Raw genomic sequence first — 27,768 nt, 5'->3', positions numbered from 1 at the left:
GGGGGGGGGAATGTTTGCTTTGCTTCCTCTTAATGGATAAGAGATAACTAAATGCTGAATTTACAAAATACTTTGCCTGTTGTGGGTTTCATGCATAAGTGCAGGATTAATATCATGGCTTGGATCTTAACTGAGTAATATCGGCAAAGTCACTTTGCTGTATATATGAAAAATCTACATTGTTTAACTCGACAAGCTTCTCAAATGATATCCACAAGTATTTAGCATTAAAAAGCTTTGCTTGAAATTTGAATTGCTAATGCTAAATTTCCTATCCTCTGTGCCAGTCTCTTACACAGTCCAAAACAGGCTTAAAAAGGGAAAACAAAAAAGAACAAGCATAATTGAAGAGAAATTTTTAGCGTTGGACCTCATTTGGTTAAGACACTTGCAGGCAACCTAAGGGGCCTATGCACTGTGTGACTTCTCATTGCCCTGCATTCAACAGAATTCTTGGTGTGCTACATCCTGAGGAAAATATTGATTTTATCCCAGGCAAATAAATATGCCAAATTCAAGAGGAAAAAAGGAAGCATCCAGATTCTCATAGAAACATGCATTATCATCATTAATTAACGTCTTTATGCTTCCACATTATGTTAAGTAAAGAAAAGGATTATTTCTGTCCAAAATTGTGATGCTTATCATTAGGAATATGTTATTGCTTCTCTCTGTTCCTTCTACTTCCCTTTGTCTAGATACCTGCCCTAAGAGAACTTTGTCCAGACTAGCTAGAAATTCACTCCCTTGAAGTGATATTTAACTGATGAGAGACTAAATTGTTGGCTCTTGTAGAGCCATTTGCATTTTAGCTGGTCAGAATGACTATAAGATGCCAAGATCTTTAATGAAGAATTTGGCCAGTGATTCCTATGAACTAAATTTTCCTGTGGAGATAATCAAGGCAATCCTGTCATTTTATACATTCTAGGACCAAAGGCTTGAATGATCCTCTCCTCAGCCCCTCCTAGATAATCCAATCCAGAACCACTCCCCTCTTTGTATCAATCTCTAACTTCCTGGTCAGTTCTTTAAAATATTGATGTGCTTGGATATTCATTTTGAAGCTATTCTCCAATTTCTTGAAGATGTTAATTAGCTTGAATGTGTTCATAGTAAAGCCAATGTAAAACTATTCAACACTCCAACTATTGTAAAATGTTATAACCCCTTTCTAAGGACTTGATTACATCAGGATCCTATAAAAAGGGGATTTCTATGTGAATTATTGGGCATTTGTCTTGGGTCACAACTTGAGGTAGTGTCCCCACTTTATCTCTATAATCCCTTGGGACAAACTGTCTTGGATATTCCACCTGAGACAATGCCCCTCCTCCCCACCTCTCTCTCTCTCTCTCTCTCTCTCTCTCTCTCTCTCTCTCTCTCTCNTTCTCTCTCTCTCTCTCTCTCTCTCTCTCTCTCTCTCTCTCTCTCTCTCTCTCTCTCCTCTCCTCTCCTCTCTCTCTCCCTCTCTCCCTCCTCCTCCCCCCTCCCTTCCTCTTTTCCTACCTCTCTCTCTCTCTCTCTCTTTCTCTCTCTCTCTCTCTCTCTCTCTGCATCATTGGCAGTACTGTTTATCTTTCAAAATTCTCATCTGGTGTTGAGCCCCATGGCCCATCCAGCCAAATTCTAAATATCATAATAATAGCATTTATGTAGCTCTTTTCAGATACAGAAAGTACTTTACATAGGTGATTTCATTTAGTCCTCACAGCCCTAAAAGGCAGATGCTATTATTATCCTCATTTTATAAGTTAGCACACTAAAGCAGCCTGAGGTTGAGCCTTCCCCAGGCTTATACAACTACTGAGTGTCTGAGGCAGAATTTGAAATCAGGTCTTCATGACTCCAAGACCAGCACTCTATCTACTTCACCACTTAGCTGCAATTGTAGCTATAAGGAATATGCAAGAGGAAAGAATAGTATCCAAAAAGACATCAATATCAAAACATTGGGTAAAGGGGCAGCTGGATAGCTCAAAGGATAAAGAGCCAGGCCTAGCATCAGGAAGTCCTGGGTTCAAATCAGACCTCAGATACTTCCCAGCTGTGTGGCCCTGGGCAAGACACTTAAACCCCAATTACTTAGCCCTTAGTATCTTGGTCTCAATTCTAAAACAGAAGGTAAGGATTTATTTGTTTTTTAATTACATGTATAGTAGTATTGTGGTGCACTACAGAAAAAAAAAACAAAAAACAAACATACGATCTGGGTTCGGATATTGGCTCTAAACACTGAGTAATCAAAAGAATTATTTAATTTCTCTGTGGCTCAGTTTCCCCTTCTGTAAAATAAGGAAATAGACTTAGCTGACCTTTAAGGCCCAATCCAACTTTAAATCTAAGGGCCTGTAATGCTGTAATCATGCATCTCTGGTATATTAGGAAAAAGACCAACCTGGAAATTTATTGTTCTATTTGGGATTTTCTTGGCAAAGATATTGCAGTGGTTTGCCATTTCCTTCTCCAGTTCATTTTACAGATGAGGAAACTAAGACCCATCAGGTTAAATGACTTGCCCACAATCACATAGCTAGGAAGGATCTGAGGTCAGGTTTGAACTCGGGAACATAAGCCTGCCTGAGTTCAGGCCCTGCACTCTCCTCACTGTGCCACCTCGCTGCCCATACTAAAAGTTAGGAAACCTGTATTCCAGTCCTGTCTGTGCTACCATGTGATTGTATTACCTGGTTGAACATCTCTGGACCTCAATTTCCTCATCTATAAAATGAAGGGATTGAACTAGATGAATCTGTTCTAATTCTAACATCCACAAATGTAAAATCTTTTTAAATGTATTCATAATTTCACCTTATAAAACTCTTGAATATTGAATTCTCTAAACTCATCAGCTATTTTAATGAGTAGAACTTTCTTTTAGGATCCACATTCACTTCTTTCCTGTATCAAAGGGTTATCCCCTAGTTTAGTATTCTCGTAATGGATAATTGCATAATTATTCTAAACATATTCTTCATGATTTTATTAATTTTATTCCCACTCCATCTCAGTCACTGCTATAATAATCTGTCCATACAAATCATTGCTTCCTCTGGTCATTCCGTCTTCTCCGTCATTATAGCTAACCACATCTTGGCATTCTCTCTATCTCCTGTCTGCCCAAAGTCACAGGCTAATAACAGGTCAGGAAAAGTTAGTTATTGGTTTAAATCATTGGTTCCCAAACTTCTTTGGCCTACCATGCACTTTCCAAAAAAAATATTACTTAGCCCCCTGGAAATTATTTTTTTTTAATTTTCATAGCAATTAATAGGAAAGATAAATGCACCTGTAGCCATCACTGCTCCTCTGGATCACTGCAGCACCCATCAGGGGGTGGTAGTGCCCACTTTGGGAATCACTGGAAATACAAAATAGCCTTCCCTCTCCTTCTCCTAAGTGAAACTACATCCTTCCTTTCCCTTCCCAGAAATGCCTACCAGGAAAAAAAAACTATAAAATGATATTCTCATATATTCTGATGTGTATAATTTTCAGATCATAGAGTTCTTCTTTCTCTCCATTCTCCACTGTTGATCACCAGTAGGTCAGTTTTCAGATATTTAGTTGGCATGTGAAAAGGGCATCTTCTGGCTTACTAAAGAGAACTAGGTCTGTGTTACATAAAATAGTGGCTAAGTAATACTATGGATTGCATGCTATACCTGGAGTCTGGAAGTGCTGGGTTTAAATATGATCTCAAATTCTCATTGCCTTTGACACTCTGAGCAAGTCACTTCATCTCTCTCAGCCTCAGTTCTCTAAATATATAAAATGGAGATGATAATAGCACCTACCAAATCTAGAATTTTTTTAAATCAAATTCTGATTCATAGTCTTTAATGACTTCCAAAGTTTAAAAGCTTCCACTGAAAATTTAGGATGTTGATAGAGTTAAAATAAAATATTTGTAACATACTTCATAAATCTTAAAGTGCTATTTAAATGCTAGTTATTAATAATAAAATACATAACTTTCTTTATTAGTGTATCACCCAAGAATGTATTGGTAAATGGGGATTTTTTTATGTGTACTTTTTAAACTCGTACCTTCTCTCTTTGAATCAATACCGTACATTGTTTCCAAGGCAGAAGAGCAGTAAGGGCTAGGCAGTTGGGGGTAAGTGATTTGCCCAGGGTTACACAGCTACAAAGTGTCTGATGTCAGATTTGAACTCAGAATCTCCTGTCTCCAGGCCTGGCTCTCAATCCACTGAGCCACCTAGCTACCTATGGGTAAACATTTAATAATGAGCACTTCAAGAAAAAGAATTTACATCACATTTTTAAAGTTTATTCCACATTAATATCTTTCTGTAGTTCTCTTAAATTTAGAAAAATTTTAAAAACCAATCAAGCTTTGATTAAAGTGTAGAAGCTTATACTGAAAATTAGTATTTGGATCTCCAAGCTGGTCTAAACTGGTTCACTCCCTTTTCTCCATTCACCATTATGCAACTCAGTTACCTTCAAATTAAAAAAAGGCACATTCCACAAATTTTGCCTCCTTATAAATTTGATAGGTAGACTGAAGAATTTTAGACTATAATTAAAACCATTTACTAAATGGTAATAACTTATCTTACTGGAAGAGTTGATGTAGGAATGTGGTGTCCCAAGAGATAGTGAATTACCTATCACTGAGAGTTTTCAAGTAAAGGCTTTATGACTGCTAGTAAAAGATTTTATATAGAAGATTCATGTTTTCCATAGGGCTTAGGCAAGACAAGATAGAGTTTCATCAAACTCTGGAAATCTATGATTCTATTAAAAGTAGAGTGGCATAAGAGTCTGTCTAGATTTGAGGCCAGAAAGACCTGAGTTCAAACTCCCACCAAATGACCTCCTAGTATTCATATGTCCATGAGCAAGCTATCAAATCTAGTTAATAGATTAAAATTTATTAATTAAACAATCAAATCTGTAAAATGGCATAATACTGTAAAGTCATAAGCCTCATATAATTGTGCTTTACAGATTTTAATATGCCATATAAATATCAATTATTTGAAATGCCTTCTTTTGCCTCAATCTGCCTCAGAGTTTGAGAGATGTTCAGCAATCATGAAGGCTTCACTTCTGCCTCTACTGGTATCTGACACCTGAAGTACCCTGCTGGTACACATGCATCCTAGCATTCGGTGCTTCCATCATCTGGACAGAGGCTGAAGATGAGAGCTATGGCCAATAACTAATGCCGAATTATAGCCTGGCTGGTCATTATGATACCGTGTCCCATTCCACTGAGGAAGTGTTCATAAGCCACTATCAGTTAGTTTTAAATGGCCTTTTCCAGCCCACACATAGGACAATCTTCATTCTGGGACAAGTGAGGAAAGATAATGGAGGCAAAATAAGTTTATCCAAAATAATTTCATGTCTTCGCTACAATCCAAGAGTATAAGAAGCAATGAAGCAATGAAACATGAAGCAATCGTGACTTTTTCATTTTATTCCTCAAGTTGGAAGCCTGGGCTGTGTCATAGTTAGGAAATATAGCCCTCTTAGGGGTTTTATCACCCTATGAAACACAGTTTGGGGTTTATTTTCCATGTTTTCGAGAACAGGAGGATTTGTTTGCTCTACTCCATCAGCCCAGACATTTTTATGAATATACTGAGTTTCCCTCAGTATAACTGCAGAGGACTTATCCATTTTCCATAAATCCTGAAGCCACATTTGTATTTCAGCTCTTGACATTATTATCTTCATTAATAATGCCAGGATTATGAGTACACAGCATTCTACATCAATCTACAAATAAATATTGTATCTACTGAGTTCAAGGTCCTGCGTTCTAAATTCCCTCATTTGACCTTCAGAATAACTTATCATGGTCCATAGGTAAGATATTATTCTCATTTTAGAGGCAAATAATCTGAGACCCATAGAGAGTGAGACTTACCCAAGATGACTAGTGCAAAGCTGAGATTTGTATCATATGTGGTAAAGCCATAGATCATTAATCATGGAAGGATCCTTAGAGATTGTATCATCCAGCTCTTATCATCTTACAAATGAGGAAATGAAGATCCAACCAGCTAAAGTAACTTGGCCCTTCCCTTGAATCCATATCTGGTGCTTAATTTTCTACCAAAGTTCCTTTCAGTGGAGATCTCCACCAGAAGAAATGCATCATATTCATGCCTCTAAATCTAGGCATTTTTTCTGCTCTCTCATTTTAATGTTACAAACACTGAAACTTGTCAATATGTGTCACCCAGAGTCATTGAGACTAAACTTACATTGTAGAAGACTAGAGGGGGCAACTGGGTGCTCAATGGATTGAGGTCCAGGGATAGAAATGGGAGGTCCTAGGTTCAAATCTGGCCTCAGACACTTCCTACCTATGGGACCCTGGGCAAGTCACTTAAGCCCCATTGCCTAGCCCTTACCACTCTTCTGCCTTAAAACCAAGACACAGTATTGATTCTAAGGTGGAATGTAACGGTTTAAAAAAAAGACTAGATAGTAGTCTAAAATAAAGAGGGTTGGACTGAGTGTCAGAAGACCTAGATTCCAGTCCAAATTCTGCCATTAATGATCCGTGTAACCGTGGAATGTTCTGGGCATCAGCTTCCTTGTCTACAATAAGACTTCATTGTACCTCCAGCTTCCTATAATTTTTCAAACTGAGCCTGTTTTTACTGACCTTTATATTATATTGTATCTTTGACTGAAGCACTACTCTAATGTTTCATCAAAGCAGAGCCTTGAGCCTGAGTTCTCAGTGGCTAGGTCAGTAGAAGGCATGTTGAAGAAATCATGTATAGTGAATGAATGAAACGGCACTTATCAAACATTTACTATGTGCAAAGCTTTAGGTGCTCATCTGCATATTTTTCAAGACTTGGTACCTATTAATGGTGATACACTTTCTATCCATCCATATGACAAACTCTCTAACCTAAACACATGGTTGTGAGCTGGTGTGACCAAAATCATCAGCTGGCACTGAGCTCATTGACCATGGCTTTTGGCTATGCTAATTTCAATGGGATGAAGAATCATCACTAGATTCTTGCTCAAAATCTTTCCAGTTTGGTAACATGGTACACGGGTACCATCTTTTGCCTTTTTATATCCTTAGAACTTAGCACAATGCCTGGTGCATGGTAAACACTTAATAAATATTGTTGATTGACTGATCAACTAATGCTTGACTTAGATCTCCTTCCCTATGTAGTCACTATGTAGGTAGGTATACATGGGTTTAAGGCTAGTTGAGTAGTTATTGTCCTCCAGTACAGTACATACCAGTACAAAGCTAGCTGTGTTAAGGATGATGCTGTCAGCATCTTTCCTGTACAACCTGTTTGGGCACAGTTGATCTTTACTCTCAGTTTCTGTTCCCAAAGGACTAAACCCAAAAGGTTTAAAAAAAAACATCAAGCCCCCTAAACCAAGTAACAAAATAATCCAATTTGAGTTTATGTTCTTCTTGCTGTCCCTGCCTTAGTTTCTGGCATGAAATAATGGAAAATCTAAAAGATGGAAATCAGAGTGGAAGACAGAAAGAAGAGTTTCCATGATCTCCTATCATAGCATTGGTATTGTTCAGTCATATCTGGCTCTCTATGACCCCAGATAGGGTTTTCTTGGCAAAGATATACTAGAATGGTTTGCCATTTCCTTCTCCCAGAAAATAGAGGTTAAGAGACTTTTCCAGTATCATACAGCTAGTAAATTTGAGGCCACTCCTCTATCATACTGTAGAACCTCAAAATGGTACCTGAGTACCATTGAATCATATGTCTAGGATCTCCTCAATGTGAATAATCCCTCTAGTAGTGCAGATTATCACCCACCCACAAGTTCCCATCCTTCTGTGTTCTTGTCCATATCCTTTCATAAGCTCCTCCCCACCCTCGAAGATGTGCCCAAAATACTAGTCATGGTCTAGAGATGACTCTGAGTTCTCAAAGACTGTACCAGTATAGACTCAGAGGTGGACTGCATTTCTGATATCTAAGAATCTGCCTGGCTAAGAACAGAGACACTTCACTAATGAGGGTGTGCTTCTAAGTGATAAATTAGGGTAACCTGTAGTATCTAGATAAATAAAAGTGATTATATCTAATTAAAGGGACAATATTGTTTAGTGGATAGAGAGTTGGCCTCAGGGTTAAGAAGACCTGGGTACAAATCTTGCCTCTGACACATGCTGGCTACGTAACCTGGGCAAGTCACTTAACTCATTTATCCCCAAGTAGTTCTCTAAAACTCTTAAATAAAATGAGAATTGGTAGAGAGAATTTCTTTACCAAGAGTTCTCTAAACCAATAAAATCACAGATCAAGACACCCAGCCACCCTTCCACTAGAAAAAAAGCAAAAACTTTCTAATTTAATCCTGGTGGTGATTTCTTGCATGTATTTGGACAATATTTAAATATCTCTTTGGAGCCAGTCAGTAATGATTCAAAGAAAACTTTGTTGAGGTGAGCAGAACTCCACCCCAAAATTAATGGGATAGAGATGTTATGAATCTGTGTGTGTGTATGTAAGTGTATAGGTGGGTTTCAGCCAGCTCCTTGTGATGAGCTCGACCTAATTTCTAATCACTACTGACTCTGTACTCAGTGAAACAATTCCTGAGCATTCCTGGCTGTTCCTTCTGTTGACCACATTAGTGGGGTTCAAGCTGGTTGAGTCAAGAGCACCAGCTGCCTTGGAAGAGAGAAAGGAGACAGGTGCTCCCAGCAGGAGTCACATCCCATCCCATCTCATCCCACCTGTGGGCTATTGGCTCACCATCATGCAGGTGCTGAGTTTGGGCTGAAACTACCAAGCTTTAAACGAGCTGATCATTCTAGTTCAGTTACTAATGAGGAAAAGCCTAGAAATAGACAGTGAGACCCAAAATAATTCTGTCATGCACAGAATTGCAATGCCTTTTTTTTTTGGTCTATGTCTCTGGTATCAGTGTAGAAGCTACTAAATGGGGAAGCCCCTCTTTCCCAAAGCAGATGAGAACAGCTTTCTAATTTTGAGCCTTAGAAAATTGCCTGAAAGCACTGAGAGTCTAAGCAAAATTCAAACTCGGGTCTTTCTGACTCCTAGTCCTTTACTCTATCCACTGTGCCACCTAGTTGCCCAACTTCTCTGTTCAATAGCTTCAATTCGCCTGAGTTTATTCAACATTTCAAGTGATGGTCAATAATTTAACTGCTACTCCCCCAGATGAATTATACTAGAAACCTAAAACAGTCTTAGCCTCATTTCTCCTATCTAGAACATCTAATCTGGTGACTACCATCTAGCAAAAGTGATAGGAAAATTGGGTGGAAGTTTATTACATTTAATTGGTAAAAGATATAAAAATTTAAAAAAATTATTTTTTTAATTGGAAAATTGGAATCTCTTACCAAATCCTTCTAAGAAGAAATCAGGCAGTTAATTGGAGGTTGAAAATCAATGGGAACAATAAAACCTGGAGCTATAAGATATGGTTCTGAAGTCTCCTTCCCTACCTCTCCCAAAGTGAGCTTCTTAAAGCCAGTACATATGTGTTAGGACAAGTATTCAGCCAAGTATGGATCCAATCAGCAGAACTCACAGATCCTAGTAGTTGGCAATGTTTCACCTCATTCTCAGAGACACAAGTGATACTGAAAGTACTGTGCTTGATGAAAGGAATTTCCTGAGGTCTGATTTTATCCTCCTGAAGGCTCCTTACTGTGGAAGATCCATGGAAGACCAAGAGGATGCATGAAATGAGAAAGAGATTTAGATTTGTGCTGCCATTCTCTTGACCTCCCAGAGAGCCATACTAGACCTGCCCTGAGGCAATGCTCCAGTTTTTAACTAATTAATTAATTAAGAATATTTTCACATGGTCACATGATTCATGATTTTTCCCTCCCCTCTTCCCTTGCCCCTCCCTGAGCTGACAAGCAATTCCACTGGGTTGTATATGTATCATTGTTCGAAACTTATTTCCATATCATTCACATTTGCAATAGAGTGATCTTTTAACTCCAAAACCCAATCATATCCCCATTGAGCTATGTGACTGATCATATGTTTTTCTTCTATGTTTCTACTCCCTCATTTCTTTCTCTGGATGTTGTTGTGGGTAAATTACTGGAGGCAGGTTGATAATAAGAAGGTTGCTAAACCTCACTTGGCCTGACAGGCTCTGTTGACTGAGTCTGCCAAGTAGGAACTAGAAATCACAGGCACTGGATGAATCTGGGCTAGTAGGTGAAGTGTTTACCAGGTGGTTACCCAATGTGTCAGTGACCCCAAGCCTATGAAAATCAGCTTAGCCAAGACTCTGCCCCACAACAGCACCCAAATCAGAAACCTAATGGGAATTGTATAAGTATTTAACAACTCCTCTAGCCCTGGCTTGAGGTTGGATTTGATGGTAAAGGGTTGGTTTGGGCTGGTATAGATATGCTCTCTGGATTAACACTATTCTGACTGTGGTTTATAAATCCGTTCCCTAATCAGCTATAGATGAAAGGAACACCAGTCTTCTTTGATTAAACTGTAGACAAACAACAATTCTAAGAAAGAATCAAGGTATCTGGATATCTCAGGAAGTGTCTGAGGTCATATTTGAACCCAGGACTTCCCATCTCTAGGCCTGGCTCTCAATCTACTGAGCTACCTAGCTGCCCCCAAGAATCTGTATATTTTGAAAGAGTAATTCTACCTTACAGAGATAAGAAACTTATTCAGCCTACTTCATCCTAGAAGCAGGTCTATTTGATGAGAGAATGCCACTTCCATGAGCAGATTATTCTTGATTTTTAAAAAATATGTATATTTTCATTCTGAACAGAAAAGTAAAATTGTTCATGAAACTATTGATCTGTTATAAACAGAGATCTTGCTTTTCTTTAAAAATATACAAATATATAATACATGTTATACACATAAATGTACATTATATAGCTATAATATAGAAATTACATTATTAAAATACTATATAAATAGAATATATGGAATATATTATTTAATATATAGAAAACTATTATTATAGAAATAATAATATATGGGAAGTGCTGAGGCAGCTACAAACATTGGAAGCACACATGGGTAACAAGGCAGCTCAGTTTTGTTTCTTAGTCCTAAGAATATACAAGTCCCCCCAGAATCCTTCGTTACAAAGTGCGATTTGAAGGGATGAGGTCAAAAGGAATTGGGTAGAAATGCAAATTCATTGGCACATATTGACACTACCCAATACCCTCTTTCATCTTGTAGGACTGACCATTAGAACTCCCAAGGGCAACTAGGTGGCACAGTGGCTAGAGTGCCAAGCCTGGAGTCAGGAGAACGTAGCTTCAAATCTGACCTCAGACACTTAGTTGTGTGACTCTGAACAAATCACTTAACTCCAATTGTCAAGCCTTTGTCTCTCTTTTGCCTTAGAACCGATATACAGTATTGATTCTAAAATGGAAGGTAAAGGTTTAAAAACAGTAAAAAATTCCACGTGGGGCACCACAGTTTAGGAAGTCCAGGGCTACCTATCATCAATTAATGTCTTATTCTGAGTAATAAGATATCAGTGATATAGTACACAACTGCTGCCTTTTAAAACCTAAAAGTCATGCCTCTTTTCCTTCTTTCTGTTGTAGATCCTGGCGCTCCTGTGAAATTGCCTTGTTTGCCAGTGAAACTGTCTCCTCCGCTACCTCCAAAGAAAGTCATGATTTGCATGCCTTTAGGAGGGCCCGAACTCTCCCTCGCTTCCTATGCGGCCCAGAAGAGTGCCCAGCAGACCATGGCTCAACATCACCATACTGTCCTGCCATCCCAGTTGCAGCACCAGCTTCAGTATGGCAGCCACAGCCAACACCTTCCCTCTGCCTCCAGCTCACTAACTATGCAGCCATCAAGTTGCAGGATGATAGACGAATTGAATAAAACTCTGGCTATGACCATGCAGCGACTGGAAAGGTAATGCCAGCTTTCCAGGGTGCCTTTGGGGGAGGGTCTTCCAGAGTGGAGCTAAACCCTAATGATGACCCTAGTGTAATGGCACTCAGAATTATCTTTAGAGGATTCCTGTTCCCAAGAGTCATCGTTAAGGGAGTTTAGGACCTAGGACATAGAATATTTCATTGATGTTTTTGTTTCAATTATGTCTGACTCTTCTTAACCCCATTTGGGATTTTCCTGGCAAAAAGATATTAAGAGTAGGGGCAGCTAGGTGACTCAGTGGATAGAGAGCCAGGCCTGGAGATGGGAGGTCTTGGGTTCAACTCTATCCCCAAACACTTCCTAGGCAAGTCATTTAATCTCAGTTTCTTAGAACAGAAACTTACTATTGATTCTAAGATGGAAAGAAAAGATTAAAAAAAGATAATGTAGGATTTGTCATTTTCTTTTTCAGCTCATCTTATAGATGAAGAAACAGAGGGAAACTAGGGTCATACAACCAGTAAATGTCTGAAGCCAGATTAGAACTCACAGAGATGAGTCTTCTTAACTCAAGACATGGAGCTCTATCCACTGCACCATCTAGCAGACCTTAACATTTAATACAGTTCATTCAAAAAAGTATTGATACAAGTGAAATAAAAGTAATAAAGTCTTAAAGATATCATAATAAACAATATAGGAGTGTAGGGGGAAAGGGATGATAGGTGGAAATCTCCTTTTCTTTGGTAAGAAGGAAAGGAAGTATAAGCTAACTATATATATATATATATATATATATATATATATATATATATATATATATATATATATAGATGATTTTTGGAGACCCGAGTTTGTGGTTATTGTTGTTTTGTTAATCTAATTAAAAAGTTACTTATTTCTCTTGGGGCTAATTCCCTGAGTTAGCTCCCTCCTACAGTCTAGTTTTGTGACCTTGAGCAAATCACTTATTCTATATGAGTCTTAGTGTTCTTTTTCTTTTTCTATAAAATTAGAGGGTTAGACTTTGCTGTGGGTCATAAACTTTTTTGCATGACATAGACCCTTTGGCCATGGTTTGCTGCCTCCATTTATATTTAAGGGAATGCTGAATTTACATAAGACAGTGAAAATAAAGATGTAACTTCTTCCTTAAGTTCATGAACCCCCTAAAATGTATCCATAGATTCCTTGAGGATCCATGAAACTCGGGTTAAAACCCTGGATTAGATGGTCTCTGAGGCCCCTTTCAACTCTAAAATCCTATGATCCTACAATTATGAAGTTCCTGTGGCTTAGGATTTGCTTTCTTTTTTTGGCCCTTGACTTTCATTAGCTTCATCATCATTCATTTCCTCCAATTGATTCCCATTAATTCCCAGAAGTATTCCCATTAATCCCACCCCCATCATCCAGTACAGTTCTTGGACCATTTTCTTGATCCTCTGGGACAGGGGTGGGCAACCTTTTTGGCCCATGAGAGCCATAAATGCCACATTTTTTAAAATGTAATTTCATGAGAGAGCCGTACACAGTGCGCACTCCTGTAAAAGCACCTGAAAAAAAATTGACTTTATGACTCCTGCAGAAAGAGCCATACATTGCCGACCCCTGCTCTAGGATGAGAAGTAAATGATCTCTTTGAACTGAAAGCCTAAACATGTTTCCCATGGCTGTGATACACACACACACACACATGTATACATAACATACTATATAACACATGTCACTGGCACAGTTGACACTGGAGGGTTGAGGCACCATTTTTATTTATTTTATTTATATAATAAACTTTATTTATTTATTCTTATCTTTTGTTTTAGTATCAATTCTAGTTTCAATTCTTTGAATCGATAGCCACGAGGGCTGGGTAACTGTGGTTAAGTGACTTACCTGAGGTCACACAGCTAGGAAGTATCTAAGGCCAGATTTAAACCCAATAGCCACCATTTAAAAAAAAAAAACAAACAACCTTCCATCTTAGAATCAATACTGTGAATTGGTTCCAAGGTAGGAGAGTGGTAAGAGCTAGGTGATAGGGGTTAAGTGAGTTGTCAAGGGTCACATGGCTAGGAAGTATCTGAGGCCAGATTTGAACCCAGTACCCCCTGTCTCTAAGCCTAGTTCTCTATCCACTGAGCCACCTAGCTACCCCCAGCCACCATTTTTATTTTTTTTATTGCTAACCTTGAAGAAGTCACCCATAACTTGGATAGTCAAATGTTGGTGATGCTTTGATGATGTTGATGACATTGTTGTTGATGTTGATGATGATGTTGCTGTTATTGATGATGGCATTGATAATGATGATGATGATTGAATTTGGAGTTGGAGATTTTTCTTCCAGATGAACCTTTCTGACCCTTCACATTGTAATGATTAAAATTTTCTTGGAGACTATCTCCAACCTCTTTCACCCTTCCATTGTATTTGTCTTCCCCCTTACCCCATGAGCTTCTTTATGAAATATAAAATTATCCCATTTTATTTCTTTTCCAATTTCTCTTAGTACTATCCTCCTTTTTTATCCCTAGTTTATATATATTGACATTTCACCCTATACAGTTTGTCACTGTTCCCTCTAAGTATACTTATTCTAGCAACCCTGATGATAATAACAATTTTTAAGAGTTATCAACATCCATCTTTTCTTATAGAAATATGAATCATTTAAATTTATTGGGTACCTTAAATTTTTTTTTCCCTTTCTTAATTACCTCTTGGTGATTTTCTTGAGTTCTGTGTTTGAGCATCAAATTTTCTGTTTAAGTCAGGTTTTTTTCTTTATGAATGCTTGGAAGTCTTCTATTTTATTAAATGACAATACTTTCCCCTGCAAGAATATAGTCAATTTTGCTGGGCAATTGATTCTTGGTTGTAGACCCAGTTCTCTTGCTTTCCAGAATATCATATTCCATGCCTTCCAGGCCTTCAGTGTGGGTGCAGCCAGGTCCTGTGTTATCCTAACTGTGGTTTCATGATATCTAAATGGTTTCTTCTTAGCAGCTTAGCTTCTAGTATCTTTTCCTTGGTCTGGTAGTTCTTGAATTTGGCTATGACATTCCTGGGCATTGTCAATTGGGAATTAAATGTAGAAGGTGATCTGTGGATTCTTTCAATCTCCACTTTTCCCTCTTGTTCAAGAATATTGAACAATGGGGCAGTTTTCTTGGATAATTTCCTGTAGAATGATATCCAGGCTTTTTCTTTTGTCATGATTTTCTGATAGTCCAGTAATTCTTAAATTGTTTCTTCTGGATCTATTTTCCATGTTTTTAGTTTTATCAGTGAGGTGTTTCATTTTTTCATTCTTTTGATTTTGTTTTGTAGACTCTTGCTGCCTTGTGAAGTCATTTGCTTTCTGTTGTTGAATTCCAGTTTTTAAAAACTGAATTTCATCCCTGGCTTTTTGGTCATCCTTCTTCTGATCTGTTTTTCTTTGTAGGTCATCTTTCACTTTCTTTGCCTTGTTTTCAAGCTGGACAAATCTGGCTTTTAACAAACTATTTTCTTGTTTTAGGTCATGTGCCTCTGTTTCCAGATGACTTATTTTGCTTTTTAAGTTCTTTTCCCAATTGTCTTCAGCCTCTCTCAGTTGTTTTTTTTTTTTATTGTGTTTTGAGTTCTTCCAAAGCCTGAGTCCAACTCACTGGAGTTTCTGCATTTTTGCTTGGTGTTCTTTGGTCCTCCTCTGTTCCATTTGCTCTTTGCTCATTAGCTGGATAGAAGCTGTCAATTGTAATTTCTTTTTTTCTTTTTCTGTTGTTTACTCATGTTTTTTCTTCTTTCTCCTCTGTCACTGGCTGTAATCTTGCTTCTCTGATTATTTGCTGGATCTGTGGGTTTGGGCTATTCTGTCCTGAAGGAGCTTTTCTTCTCTACTCTGCTAATTGACTAGATTAGGCTGATGGAGTATTAATGAGCTCTGAGATCAGATCTTCCCCAGCTGGCAGCAGAAGCTGAAGGTATAGGTAAAGGTGTGGAGGCTGAAGGGAGCTGGGCTTCCCACACTGTTATCAAGGTATTCTGTGGCAGTTGCAGCCTTCATCCTGGGATTGAGTCAGCAGGATTCTTATAGTGTCTTTCAGCACAGTGGGAGGGAGCGAGGGATGGGAAATGTGTTGGAGATTGAACTTCTCTACCCTATTGATAGACTAGATTAAGTCTGAGTGGAGCTGATCTGTGGAGTTGGATGTGCCTTGAGGCCAAAAACCTCCAGAGGTGGAGGCCTAAGATGGAGAGTAGTAGCTGTGAATAGGCTGCCCTCCTCTCTATTCTTCTCCTCCATCTGTCTCCCTGCCAGCTATGGTTAGAGTCCTGAGCCTGGCACAGCTGTGGCAGCAAGGCACTCTCCAGGCTGGAGCCCTCAGTTGCAAGATTCCAGCAACTGTGGGAGACTCAGCACAGTAGGTGTAGGAGGGGTCCTAGGACCTTCCTTCTTCCTTTTCCTTAAACCTGATAATGCAGGCTTCTTTGTGTACCTTTTTAATTAAATCGAGCAGGAGGGTCCCCCAGCTCTGTCCTGTTGTTAGATTTGGTTTTCTGTCCCCTCGCAGTTACCATTTTTAAACAGACTATTTAGTCAAGTTTAAATGTTCCTTTTCTGACCTAAATTAAACCCAATTTTGTTGATTCTCTCTACAAAACATGTCTCATACCTGTCTCTCTCTCTCTCCATATCCAAAGTCATCACAGTAGTTGATACCCTCATCACCTCTCCCCTGGATTAATGCATTTGATTGATTTCCTTGTTCTAGATTACTTTTTGAGGCTTATCATAGATTAGCACCTTTTGTGTGCTCTCTATGATCCAGCCAAAATGTCCTCCTTCTTGTTCCTCATTCGATCTCTCATCTCTGCCCCTTATAGGCTGTTTTTCCTGCTTAGGATCCATTTCTCTCCTTCTCTACCCCCTCTTTGGTTCTCTAGACTCTTTTAAAATTTAGCTTAAATATCACTTCCTACATGAAGACTTAGGACAATTAAGTGGCATAGTGGATAGGGTGCTGGACTTGAAATCAGGAAGACTCATCTTCATGAGTTCAAATCTGACCTCAAACACGTCCTAGCTTTGCAAGCTACTTAAACCCTATTTGCTTCAGTTCCTCATCTATAAAATGAACTGGAGAAGAAAATGATAAACCATTCCAGTATCATCACCAATGTAAAAGGGAATTCTTTGTTCTCTTTGATTTCACACTTCTGACACTTGTGGGAACTCAAAAGGAAACCTTTATTCTCTTTGCCCAGTTGGACTTAACACTTTGGTTAACAATAACTTTGAATCAACACAAGCTTGAACTTGGTGGAAGAGCTCACAAATAACTTAGTTAATTCACACCCTACTTAGTGCTAGGTGAGAAGCCAGCAAGGTACTGGAGAGTTCCACCCTTTTTTCTAACTCAAACCCTTAGAAACTTGTTCACACCCTCAGAAACTGTGAACCCTTTTGATGAGTTTTCACCTCTCCAGAAGGTTCGAGCTAGTTCCCACAAACACTGCCCCCTTGGCAGTGCTAGATAATTTAGAAGCTATATTTGGCCCCTGCAAAGAGGGGAGGAGAAAAGAAGTCACTATAAAAGACCATGAATTTCTGAGGTTAGTACAGTGGATTCTAAGAAGAGAGATGACTCCAAGAAAGGAGTTGGTTTTAAGAAGAAGGTCTCAAAGAAGAAAGTTGGCCTTAGGAGTCACCTTCAGCTCCAGTCATTGTCTTGACCATGGAGGGAACTTGGGTGAGTGAATAGCTGGTTTTCCCTTCCTGTCTTCTGGAGAGAGTTTAATTCTGGTTGAAGGTTAACAAGTCCTGGCTGAGCCAAGCACTGGAACAATATTTAGTTAGATAGGTTAATGTCTTCTCTACCCTTTTGTATTCCTCTGCTTTCACTCTTTCTACCTCTTTTGTAAATAAAAGATTTATAATTTTCATATATTTAGCCAAACCATTAATTTTAACACTTACACCAAGAAAACCCCAAAAGAAACACAATTTTTCCCTAATTTCTCCAGTTATTAATCCCTTCCCTCCATCAAAATGACTTTGTGTGTATTTTGTATGTACTCATACATGAATGCATTGACTCTTCTGATGTAAGTTCTGTGAATGCAAGGATTAATTTGATTTTGTCTTGTATAGAATGGTACCTGGCACACAGCTACAAATGCCATTGATTGAGCCTTCCTACCCAATTCCCTAACAAGTGAATGGAGCAGAAATTATTACTCTGAGAATCTTGGATTCTAATTCTTTTGAAGAAAACATTCATCTTATATAAAATGTATACTCCATGCCACGTCAAGTTAGTCTTATTTTCCCATGAGATGCCTATCCACTTCCTGCATTATTGCTATGGATATGGTAAAAGTCTGTGTTAATCCTGATTATTTTAATTCCATTTTTCTCCTTCCTTCAGTATAAACAAGTTTTAATGTCCTTAAAGAAAAGCTAATTTCCTTAAAAGAAAAAAAATCCTTAAAGAAAAAAGCTAGTATGACCTCCCCCTTGTATATATTATAAAGAAATAAATTTGTAGTTTTCACAAGGATTTGAAATTCCCAAAAGAAACAGTGAAGTAGACACTTTATTGTGGGGCACTCCTTGCTCTAAGCTCTTCAATTAAAGCAAGCAGTTTTAAAAGTTTGAGAGAAAGGCACAAAAGACCACTTACATACCATCCCTACCCCTTCCCCCCTGCTTAAACTTTCTATCAGGGAGCTCTTGTTGTCTGTCTTGATTATCTTAATGCAGTGAATGAGGGCAAGCCTAGATAGGCCCAGGGTCTTAAATGGAATGTGATGTCAAAGAAGAAATAGTCAGAGAGCCCAAATGTGAATTAGGCATTCTAAGCAAGACAGCAAAAATCTGTGTGGCACTACTGCCACGTTCTTTGTCTCTTCTGACTAGCCTCCTAGGCTAGGTCAGGCCTTCAAGTATGTTTTAATAATTTGTCTAAGACAGATGGAAGGAATGTTCCTGTCATTCTGATAAGATCTTTCCTTGAGGGGAAAGGAGGACACTTTCCTGAGTAGATTTTTTAAAGGAATTTATTTTCTTGATATCCTCATTATCTTTTATGAGATGGGGAGGCCTGGGAAGGCTTCAAATCACAAGCCACTTTTCTCCTTATTCAGGAAATTCCCCTTCTGTATGCAGGGCCGACTCCTTTCTTATTATCTTCCTGTTACCTGCCCACATTATTGCATTTTTGTTTCAATTGAGTTTCAGCTAGATTATAAAGGTCCATTTTTCTATTTAGTTTTGTTCTCCTTTTTAGATAGCATTTATATAGTTCTTTCAGGTTTACAAAGCATACTTGAATTCCAGTACCCTATAAGGTAGGTTCTATCATTATCCTCATTTTCAGAAGAAGAAACTGAGGCAGGGAGCAATTGGGTTCCACAGCAAGTATTTGAGGCAGGATTCAAACTCAAGTAGTCTGGACTACAAGTCCAGAACTCCATGAACTTCACCTCTTTGCTACTTCATTATTGTTTTGCTAATAATTCCTTTGAGGGTCAACTAGGTAGCTGGAGTCAGAAACACCTAATTTCAAATTTAGCCTAAGACACTTACTAGGTCACACGACCTCAGACAAGTCACCTAGCCCCATTGGCCTCACTTTCTTCATCTGTAAAATGAGCTGGAGAAGGAAATGACAAACCACTCCAGTATCTTTGCCAAGGTAATCCCAAATAGAGTCATGAAGAGTCAGACCAGACTGAAACAACTGCACCACAATTCCCATGACTTCAAAGAAGCATTGAATTCAGGAAGAAATATTACTCAAAATTGTGGCACTCTGTCTATGGAAGTGGTTGCTTTCTTCCCATGCTTTTCTGGTATATTGAGCTGTGCATGAAGCCCATGCTTTTATCTAGCTTACTTAAAGTTCAGTCAATTAGCATTTATTAAGTTGTTAGTTACTATGTAATGTACAGTAAGGGTATCCAAAGCACTAGAAAGATAAAAGACAGCCCCTACCCTCTAGGAGGTCACATTGTAATAGGAGACACAACAAGCAAACAACTATGTATAAACAAGCTATATATAATATCAACAGAAAATAATTCACAGAGCAAAACCACTAGAAGAAAGAAGGGTTAGGAAAGGCTTCCTCTAGAGCAGTGGTTCTCAAACTTTTTTGGCCTACCGCCCCCTTTCCAGAAAAAATATTACTTAGCCCCCTAGAAATTAAATTTTTTAAATTTTAATAGCAATTAATAGGAAAGATAAATGCACCTGTGGCCATCATCGTCCCTCTGGATCACTGCAGCACCCACCAGGGGCGGTAGCACCCACTTTAGGAATCACTGCTCTAGAGTATGGGATTTAAGCTGAACTTGAAGAAAGCCAAGAAGAATAGAGAACATTCCAGGCATGAGGACAGCCAGAGAAACTGCTCAGAACTAGAAAAATAGTATTTTGTTCAGAGAACAGCAAGGAAGCCAAGTGTCACTGGATTGAAGGGTGTGTGGTGGAGTTTAAGGTGTAAGAAGACTCAAAATTTGAAGTGGATTGAGGAAAAGACCTTGGCTATTAAGGACTTTGAACACCAAACAGAAGATTTTGCATTTATACTGGAAGTGATAGGGAGGCCATTGATATTTATTGATCTTATTGAGTAGAGGAGTGACATACAGTTTTGATAAATCATTGGGACCGAGTGGAGAATAGCTATAGAGATGGAAGATTCATGACAGGCAGACCCACCAGCACTGAGTACTTCTACCAATACTAATCATAATCACTCTTTTCCAGTATCTTTGTGAGTTGATACAGTCAAAAGAAATCATCATCAAGTAGCCAATCATGTGATAATGAGCCTATCTCCTCTTGAGTAGTCCTCATTCCAGACATTAGGGTCTATCACCAGGCCCATACTCAAAGCCATCCTTACTTGGTATGACATAATAGAGTCCACCCTCCAATGACATGGTCTTCTAGATTCCATATTGCCTCTATGTCCTAGTTTAAAACAATCCCAAGCGACTTATAAGTATTAGTGAGATTGAACCACCACCATTCATTCAGCTACTTTTCCTATGTGTGTGTGTGTGTGTGTGTGTGTGTGTGTGTGTGTGTGTGTGTGTGAGAGAGAGAGAGAGAGAGAGAGAGAGAGAGAGAGAGAGAGAGAGAGAGAGAGATTGTGTTGCAATTCACTTCAGCTCATTTTTCTTGGCTTGCATACTATAAAGATTTACATAGCTGTTCCCTTCTGGAATGGCTTGCCCACCACAGAAATGTCACTGCAATTGTGGACCTCCTCTCCATAGCTGGAATAGATCATGCCATTTCAATATTCCATTTACACACAGGATCAAACCTAAGATAAAAATCATGATTTTTCTTTCTCTCCCTCTGAAAAACTACAAAATCACAATGGTCAAATTTAAGAATGTAGTGAGACCTCAACATCTACCTGGGTTAACTCTGCAAGAAAGGAATACCTTTTAATACACAGCACTTGACAAATTGTCATCTGGGCTGTTATTGAAGGCCTCTAAGGAGAAGTGTGCCATCCCTTGGGTGAGCCCATTCCACTTTTGTTTGACTCCAATTATAAGTCTTCCTCACATCAAATCTATATTGGTCTCTTTGCAAGTACTACTTTTTGTTCCAGGATCTGGAGACAAACAGAACAAATTTAATCCTGTCTCCTCCATGTAAAAGCCCTTTCAAAAACTTGAAGATGGCTATTATATGCTCTCTGAATCTTCTCTTTTCCAGGCTATATAGGGCTCATTTCCTTCATTTGCTCCTGTGAACTAGTGCCCTTCCCTATCTTGTTTTCCTTTCTAGAAATCCTCCAGCTAATCAATGTTCTTAAAATATGGCAGCTAGAGTTAACAAAATATTCCAAGCAAGTTAGAAATAAAATATTTTAATAGCATCCTCCCCATATAAACTAAAATGGATCAATAATAAACAACTAATGTATATTTGATAGAGTATGATTATTGAGTAAACAATGAATACATCATTATAATAAATAATGGTTGTTTCTCAGTTTGAATATGATCCTTTATCTTTCAATTTGATTTAAAAACACATACTCCTGGGGGCATCTAGGTGGCTCAGTGGAATGAAAGACAGGTGGGAGGTCCTGGGTTCAAATCTGGATTTAGATACTTCCTAGCTTTATGACCCTGGGCAAGTCACTTAATCTTCATTGCCTAGCCCTTACCATTCTTCTGCCTTGGAACTAGTATACAGTATTGATTCTAAATTAGGAGGAAAGGGTTAAAAAAAACCACATTCAACATCAACTGAGAAAAATGAGTATAATTTCAACTACATTGTATTGCCTTAATCCTAAAATTTATCTAATTCAGGTCGGAGTCTGCACATATTAGAATATTGATCTTTTTTTGTCCACAGTTGCTCCAGCCTTTTGCCAAAATAGAAGACTTTATATGGAATAACCTTAGGGGTTTTTTGTACCCCAGGCTAACAACCAAATGCTATATATTAGCATTCAAAGATGAATCATATAATGAACAAGGTGAATTCATACTCAATAAGGATTTTGAAACCCAGTTATAGCACTGAAGTACAAATATTACTTTGATTCTTTAAGGATCCATAATGTTATGGAGGTGGGTGTTCCCTTCCACCAGACAAATTGCAACGCATCTGGTTGAGTTGTAAAACAACCCAAGCCATGCCTGCCCATCCTGTGGGATTCCTATAAAGATGGAGGTCCATATAACATGCTATAGACCTTCTAGTTCTCCTGGCCTTACATGGATGCTGATGGAGGGTTGCCTACCTTTTTCCCCGAGTCCTATATGTCTCTAAAAGATCCTTTGTACTTCTTTCATGCTTGGTGATAAAATGTAACCAGTGGCATTTCTTTTGCTTTTACATTTTCTTTTGTTATTCGAACCTGCCAACAATCCATCATGATTATTTAAATTGACATTTAATCCCCATATTGGGTTTTGGGGTTAGAAATGTTTAAATACTTTATATGGTACTACTGAGTTAAATTATTAAAGCATCTACTCTTTAAGTCTGAGAGCTTTGAAGGAAAAACAAATAACTCTCTGGTAAATTAATGTTCATTCTACCTAGTCAAAGCCTAGAATCCTTGAACAGATGAGTAGATATAAAAACAAAAAGCAAAATACCATTCTCAACAGGCAATTTTGTATATTTCTGGATACTTGCATATTCCATATATATGGAAAATAGGTCATATAAGGAATGATTAAGTGAACTGGGTTTAAACCAAAAGAAAAGAAATCTAAGGGATTCCTAGGCAGTAGGTTTGTTGTTGTTGTTGTTGTTGTTCATTGTGATGGTGATGGTTTTTTTACCAGACCTGTGAATTCATCACTATAGGTCACTCTAATTGAGAAACTTCTACCAATTCAGATCAATACCTTCTCTGTTATTTATAGTGTTAGAGACTTGACTGAGTCACTGTGAGATTAAATGACTTGCCCAAGTCAGCTAGTTAATATGTTTCAGAGATAGGACCTTTGACCCTGGTCTTACTGTCCACTAGAGGAGCACTCCAGCCTTGTTGACATCTTGCCCCTTGAATGTTATCTGCTATTATTTACATACAAATATAACAGATGGCTAACATAAATTTCCTTAAATTATTAACTTCTCATTGATTTAGGTATTAAAAAGTTTACTTGTCTAAGTTGTTGATAAGTTGGAATATCTTCGCGTTAGTTACATAAGTCCTAAAAGCCATGTGACCAACAGTTAGTGACATCTTAGAGTGATTGAGAATGCCATCAACAACCATTGACTTTAATTCTCTTCTCACTTAATTTTAAACTCTCTGCTACAGTCTAGTTTCCAAGGTCATCATTTGGCTGAAACTACTCTTTCTAAAATCACCAGTGATCTCTCAATTGCCAAATCTATTAACCTTTTCTCAGTCTTTTTGACCTTCCTGTAGCCTTTGACACTATTGAGCATACTTTCTTCTCCTGGACACACTCTCCTCGATAGGTTCTTATGACTGTCTCTTCTAAATCTCTTCTACCAGTTTGACCACTCCTCAGTCTTTTTGTTGGGTCTTCATACAGGTCACATCCATTCCCACAATGCTCTGTCCTGGGTCACCTTCTCTTCTCCCTCCACCCTTTCTCACTTGGTGATCATCAATTCCCTTGGTTCCAATTATCATCTCTATGCAGATGATTCCAAGATCTATTATATCTAACCCTAACCTCTCTCCTGAGCTTTAGACTTGCATCACATTTCAAACTGAAGGTCCTATAAGTATCAAATTCAACTTGCCCAAACTGAAATCCTTATCTTTCATCCCAAAACTTTACCTCTTCTGATCATTCCCATTGCTATAGAAAGTAATGTAATCCTGCCAGGTTCCCAACCCAGGTGACATCCTTAACTCCTCCCTGTCCTCCTATGTATCCAATCTGTTGCCAGGTCCTGTCATACTGAACCTTGGAAACATCTCTTTTTTAATTCTTCTCTCCTCTGATATTGCTTCCATCACTCTGGCATTGTCCCTTATCACCTCACATCTGAACTATTGCAAGAGCCTTTTGATCGATCTGCTGACTCAAGTCTCCACAACTTCCCAAATGCCAAAGTTATCTTCCTAAAGCACAGACAAGTCTAATCATGTCATCCAATCCTCCTCAATGCAGTGAACCTTCAGGATCAAATATAATATCCTTTGTTTGGAGCTTAAAGCCCTTTAGGACCTGGTCCTTTCCTACCTTTCTAGTTGTCTTCCACTTTACTGACCTCCCAGCAGCACTGGATATGAGACACTTACTTATCCTCTCACAAGACATGCTATCTCTCTACTGAATTTCCATGAGCATTCCCCAAGCCTGAAATATTCTCCCTCCTTGCCTCTGCCTCCTGGATTCCCAAATATCTTTCTAGTCTCAGCTCAAACTTCATCTTCTTCAAGGAGCTTTTTCTACCACCACCCCTCCATCTCCCATAATGCCTTCTTGCCTCCCATTACACCACCTATATGGACATACATAATTGTTTGCATATTGCCTCTCTCATTAAACCATACGTTCTTTGAATTCACCATGGTTTTGTCTAGCTTTATATCCCCAGCACTTAGTACAGATTCTGGTTCATAATAATTGCTAAATAAATGCTTATTGATTGATAGACTGATTGGATTGCAGATTGAAACAAATGACTCCTAATGCTTCTCCAAACTCTATTATTCTGATATCATTTTTAGGTCACTTAAAGGACCTAATAATCACTACTGTTTGTAAATACTTTAGTTTTGAGATTTTCTTCAATGCACACCTGAGAGAGGTGTAGAGTAGAGTAGAGTAGAGTATAATGTAATATAGTATAGTAGGAAAGACATTAGGTTAAGAATCAGCACACCTAAGTCAAATCACAGTCCCATCATTCATGGGAGCCTTGGCAAGTCGCTTGATCTCAGACACCCTCAGTTTCCTCATCTGCAAAATAAGGAAATTATATTAGATGCTATCATACTCTCCCAAATTGTGTGTTTTAATGTAAGATTTGGCCATCATAGCTAGAGATAACTTTGCTCTCTTTGTACTAATTGAACCCTAAAGATCTCTTCCTGTCCTAAGGTTCTTTTTTTTTTTTTTGTAAACCCTTACTTTTTGTCTTAGTATCAACTCTAAGACAAAAGAGCAAGTACTAGGCAAATGACGTTAAGTGACCTGCCCAGATTCACACAGTAGAAAGAGCAGTGGGTCAGAAATCAGGTTAGAGCTTAGCTATCTCTGGATTAATTGAACCCTAAAGATCTCCTCATGTCCTAATGTTCTTTTTTTAACTTTTACTTTCTGTCTTAGTAACAACTCTAAGACACATACTGAGGCTACAAAGAGAAAATCAAGGAGCTCATGTTCTAATTAGGGAAAATGACTTAGAAGTTTCTGCTGCAAATTAAGTGGAAAGTCCCAGGGGTTATTAGGGTACACTGGGAAAGCATGAAGTAATACGCTTTTTATTGTCTTTTTCATCAATACAATCACACTCATTTCTGAAACTGAACTATTTGACAGGGCCAAAAGTCTTGATAATTAGAACTTTATTTTCCAGATTTTTATTAACTGTGGCCAAGCAACAAAGTGGCACAATGGATAGCATACCAGATATGGAGTTAGGAAGACTCATCTTCCTGAGTTCAAATGTGACCTCAGACACTTATGTTATATGACCCTGAGCAAGTCACTTAGCTATGTTTCCCTCCATTTTTTCATCTATAAAATGAACTGGAATAGAAAATGACACACCACTCCAGGATCCTTAACAAGAAAACCCTATATGGAGTCACAAAGAGTCAGACATGACTAAAAATGAGTGCACAATAATAACTAATAACTATTCCTGTTGGAAGTCAAAGCAGGATGTTGAGTGTCACTGCTATTCTCAAAGATTTGGGGTCCAGAGTCTTGGGCTGGCTTCTCTGGGATACAAGGAGGAGTTTGGCATGCCAGATTCATGCTGACTCCTATCTCTCCTTCAGGGCCCATTGAGGTGATTTACTTTCAGAGCATAATATTCAATTTATGAAATTCAGTGCCCTAAGACATTATGCACATCCAAAACATAAAAATTTCAAGAAGGCTGAGAAAACAACACCATAATGGCTTATTAAAGGGAAAGTTGAAAAGAATTTAAGAATGTTCAGAGAACAAACATACCCTCAAAGAATAATGTCTTAGAGGGAAATCATTTTTCTCTCCTATAAAACATTCATTGATACCACTGGCAGTAACAAAATAAGTACCTAGATGAAACATTCACTTACTCATTTAATAATAATAGCTAACATTTATAAAGTATCTTGAAGTTGGCCAAACACTTTAGAGGCATTATCTCATCTATTTCTAAACCATGAGGTGTAGATGCTATTGTTATCATCATTTTATACAAATCAACTGAATATGAGAGAGGTTAAGTGATTTGCCCTGGGTCACAAAGCTAGTAAGTGTCTACGGTGAGATTCAAACTCACGTCTTTCTTACTCCAGGTCCAGCCCTCTTTCGACTCCATAATACTGCCTTATTTGACAAATATTAAGCATTGACTGTGACATTTTTAATTGATTGGCATTTTTTTAAGCGTGTGTTCCTGGTCATAAAAGGAATCAGTTGGGGCAGCTAGGCTGCACAGTGGATAGAGCACCAAGCCTGGTGTCAAATCTGGTTTCAGACAATTCTAGCCATATGACTCTGGGCAAGTCACTTGACCCCAGTTGCCTAGCCCTTAACTGTTTTTCTGCCTTAGAACTGATAGATTCTAAGGTTGCCTTTATAACTAGAGATATAAATAGAGAGAAGGAATCAGTTAAGAGAGGATGATCATCACCATAACAGGGAAGACAACTCAAAATACATTCCCCAGCGAGAGTGGGCAGCACTAGCTTGTATATATGAAGACTGGAGTATCTTTTTTTTTTTTTTAAAAACCCTTGTACTTCGATGTATTGTCTCATAGGTGGAAGATTGGTAAGGGTGGGCAATGGGGGTCAAGTGACTTGCCCAGGGTCACACAGCTGGGAAGTGGCTGAGGCCGGGTTTGAACCTAGGACCTCCTGTCTCTAGGCCTGACTCTCACTCCACTGAGCTACCCAGCTGCCCCAAGACTGGAGTATCTTAATGAAGATGGCAGCCATCAAAACAAAGACAGCACCACCACCATAGAAGGAACTGATGGAGTCTGAATGCAGATTAAAGCATACCATTCTTTATTCTGTTTCCTTCATGAATTTTTCTCTATTATAAGCAATATGTGCCTCATGATGAATATGGAAATATGTATTACATGATATTACATATCATAATACCTGCCATTTTGAGGAGAGGGGAATAATAAGAGGGAATGAGGGAGACAACATGGGTTACAAAATATCAGAAATGATTATTTAATAGTGTA

The 27,768-nt window shown here is 38.4% G+C and overlaps 1 protein-coding gene across 1 annotated transcript in view; it reads left to right on the top strand.

Annotated features, from left to right (window-relative positions):
• PHACTR1 (phosphatase and actin regulator 1) overlaps nt 1-27,768 on the top strand; it is a 647,986-nt gene that overhangs the window by 550,431 nt on the left and 69,787 nt on the right. Inside the window, exon 7 of the mRNA XM_044658144.1 lies at nt 11,594-11,915. Coding sequence (XP_044514079.1) covers nt 11,594-11,915 — 322 coding nt within the window. The remainder of the gene's footprint in view (nt 1-11,593; nt 11,916-27,768) is intronic.

The sequence above is a fragment of the Gracilinanus agilis genome, chromosome 1, assembly GCF_016433145.1.
Source record: "Gracilinanus agilis isolate LMUSP501 chromosome 1, AgileGrace, whole genome shotgun sequence".
Taxonomy (NCBI): Eukaryota; Metazoa; Chordata; class Mammalia; order Didelphimorphia; family Didelphidae; genus Gracilinanus; species Gracilinanus agilis.
Note: the sequence above shows the minus strand (reverse complement) of the source record. Positions and strands in the feature narration are given on the sequence as shown.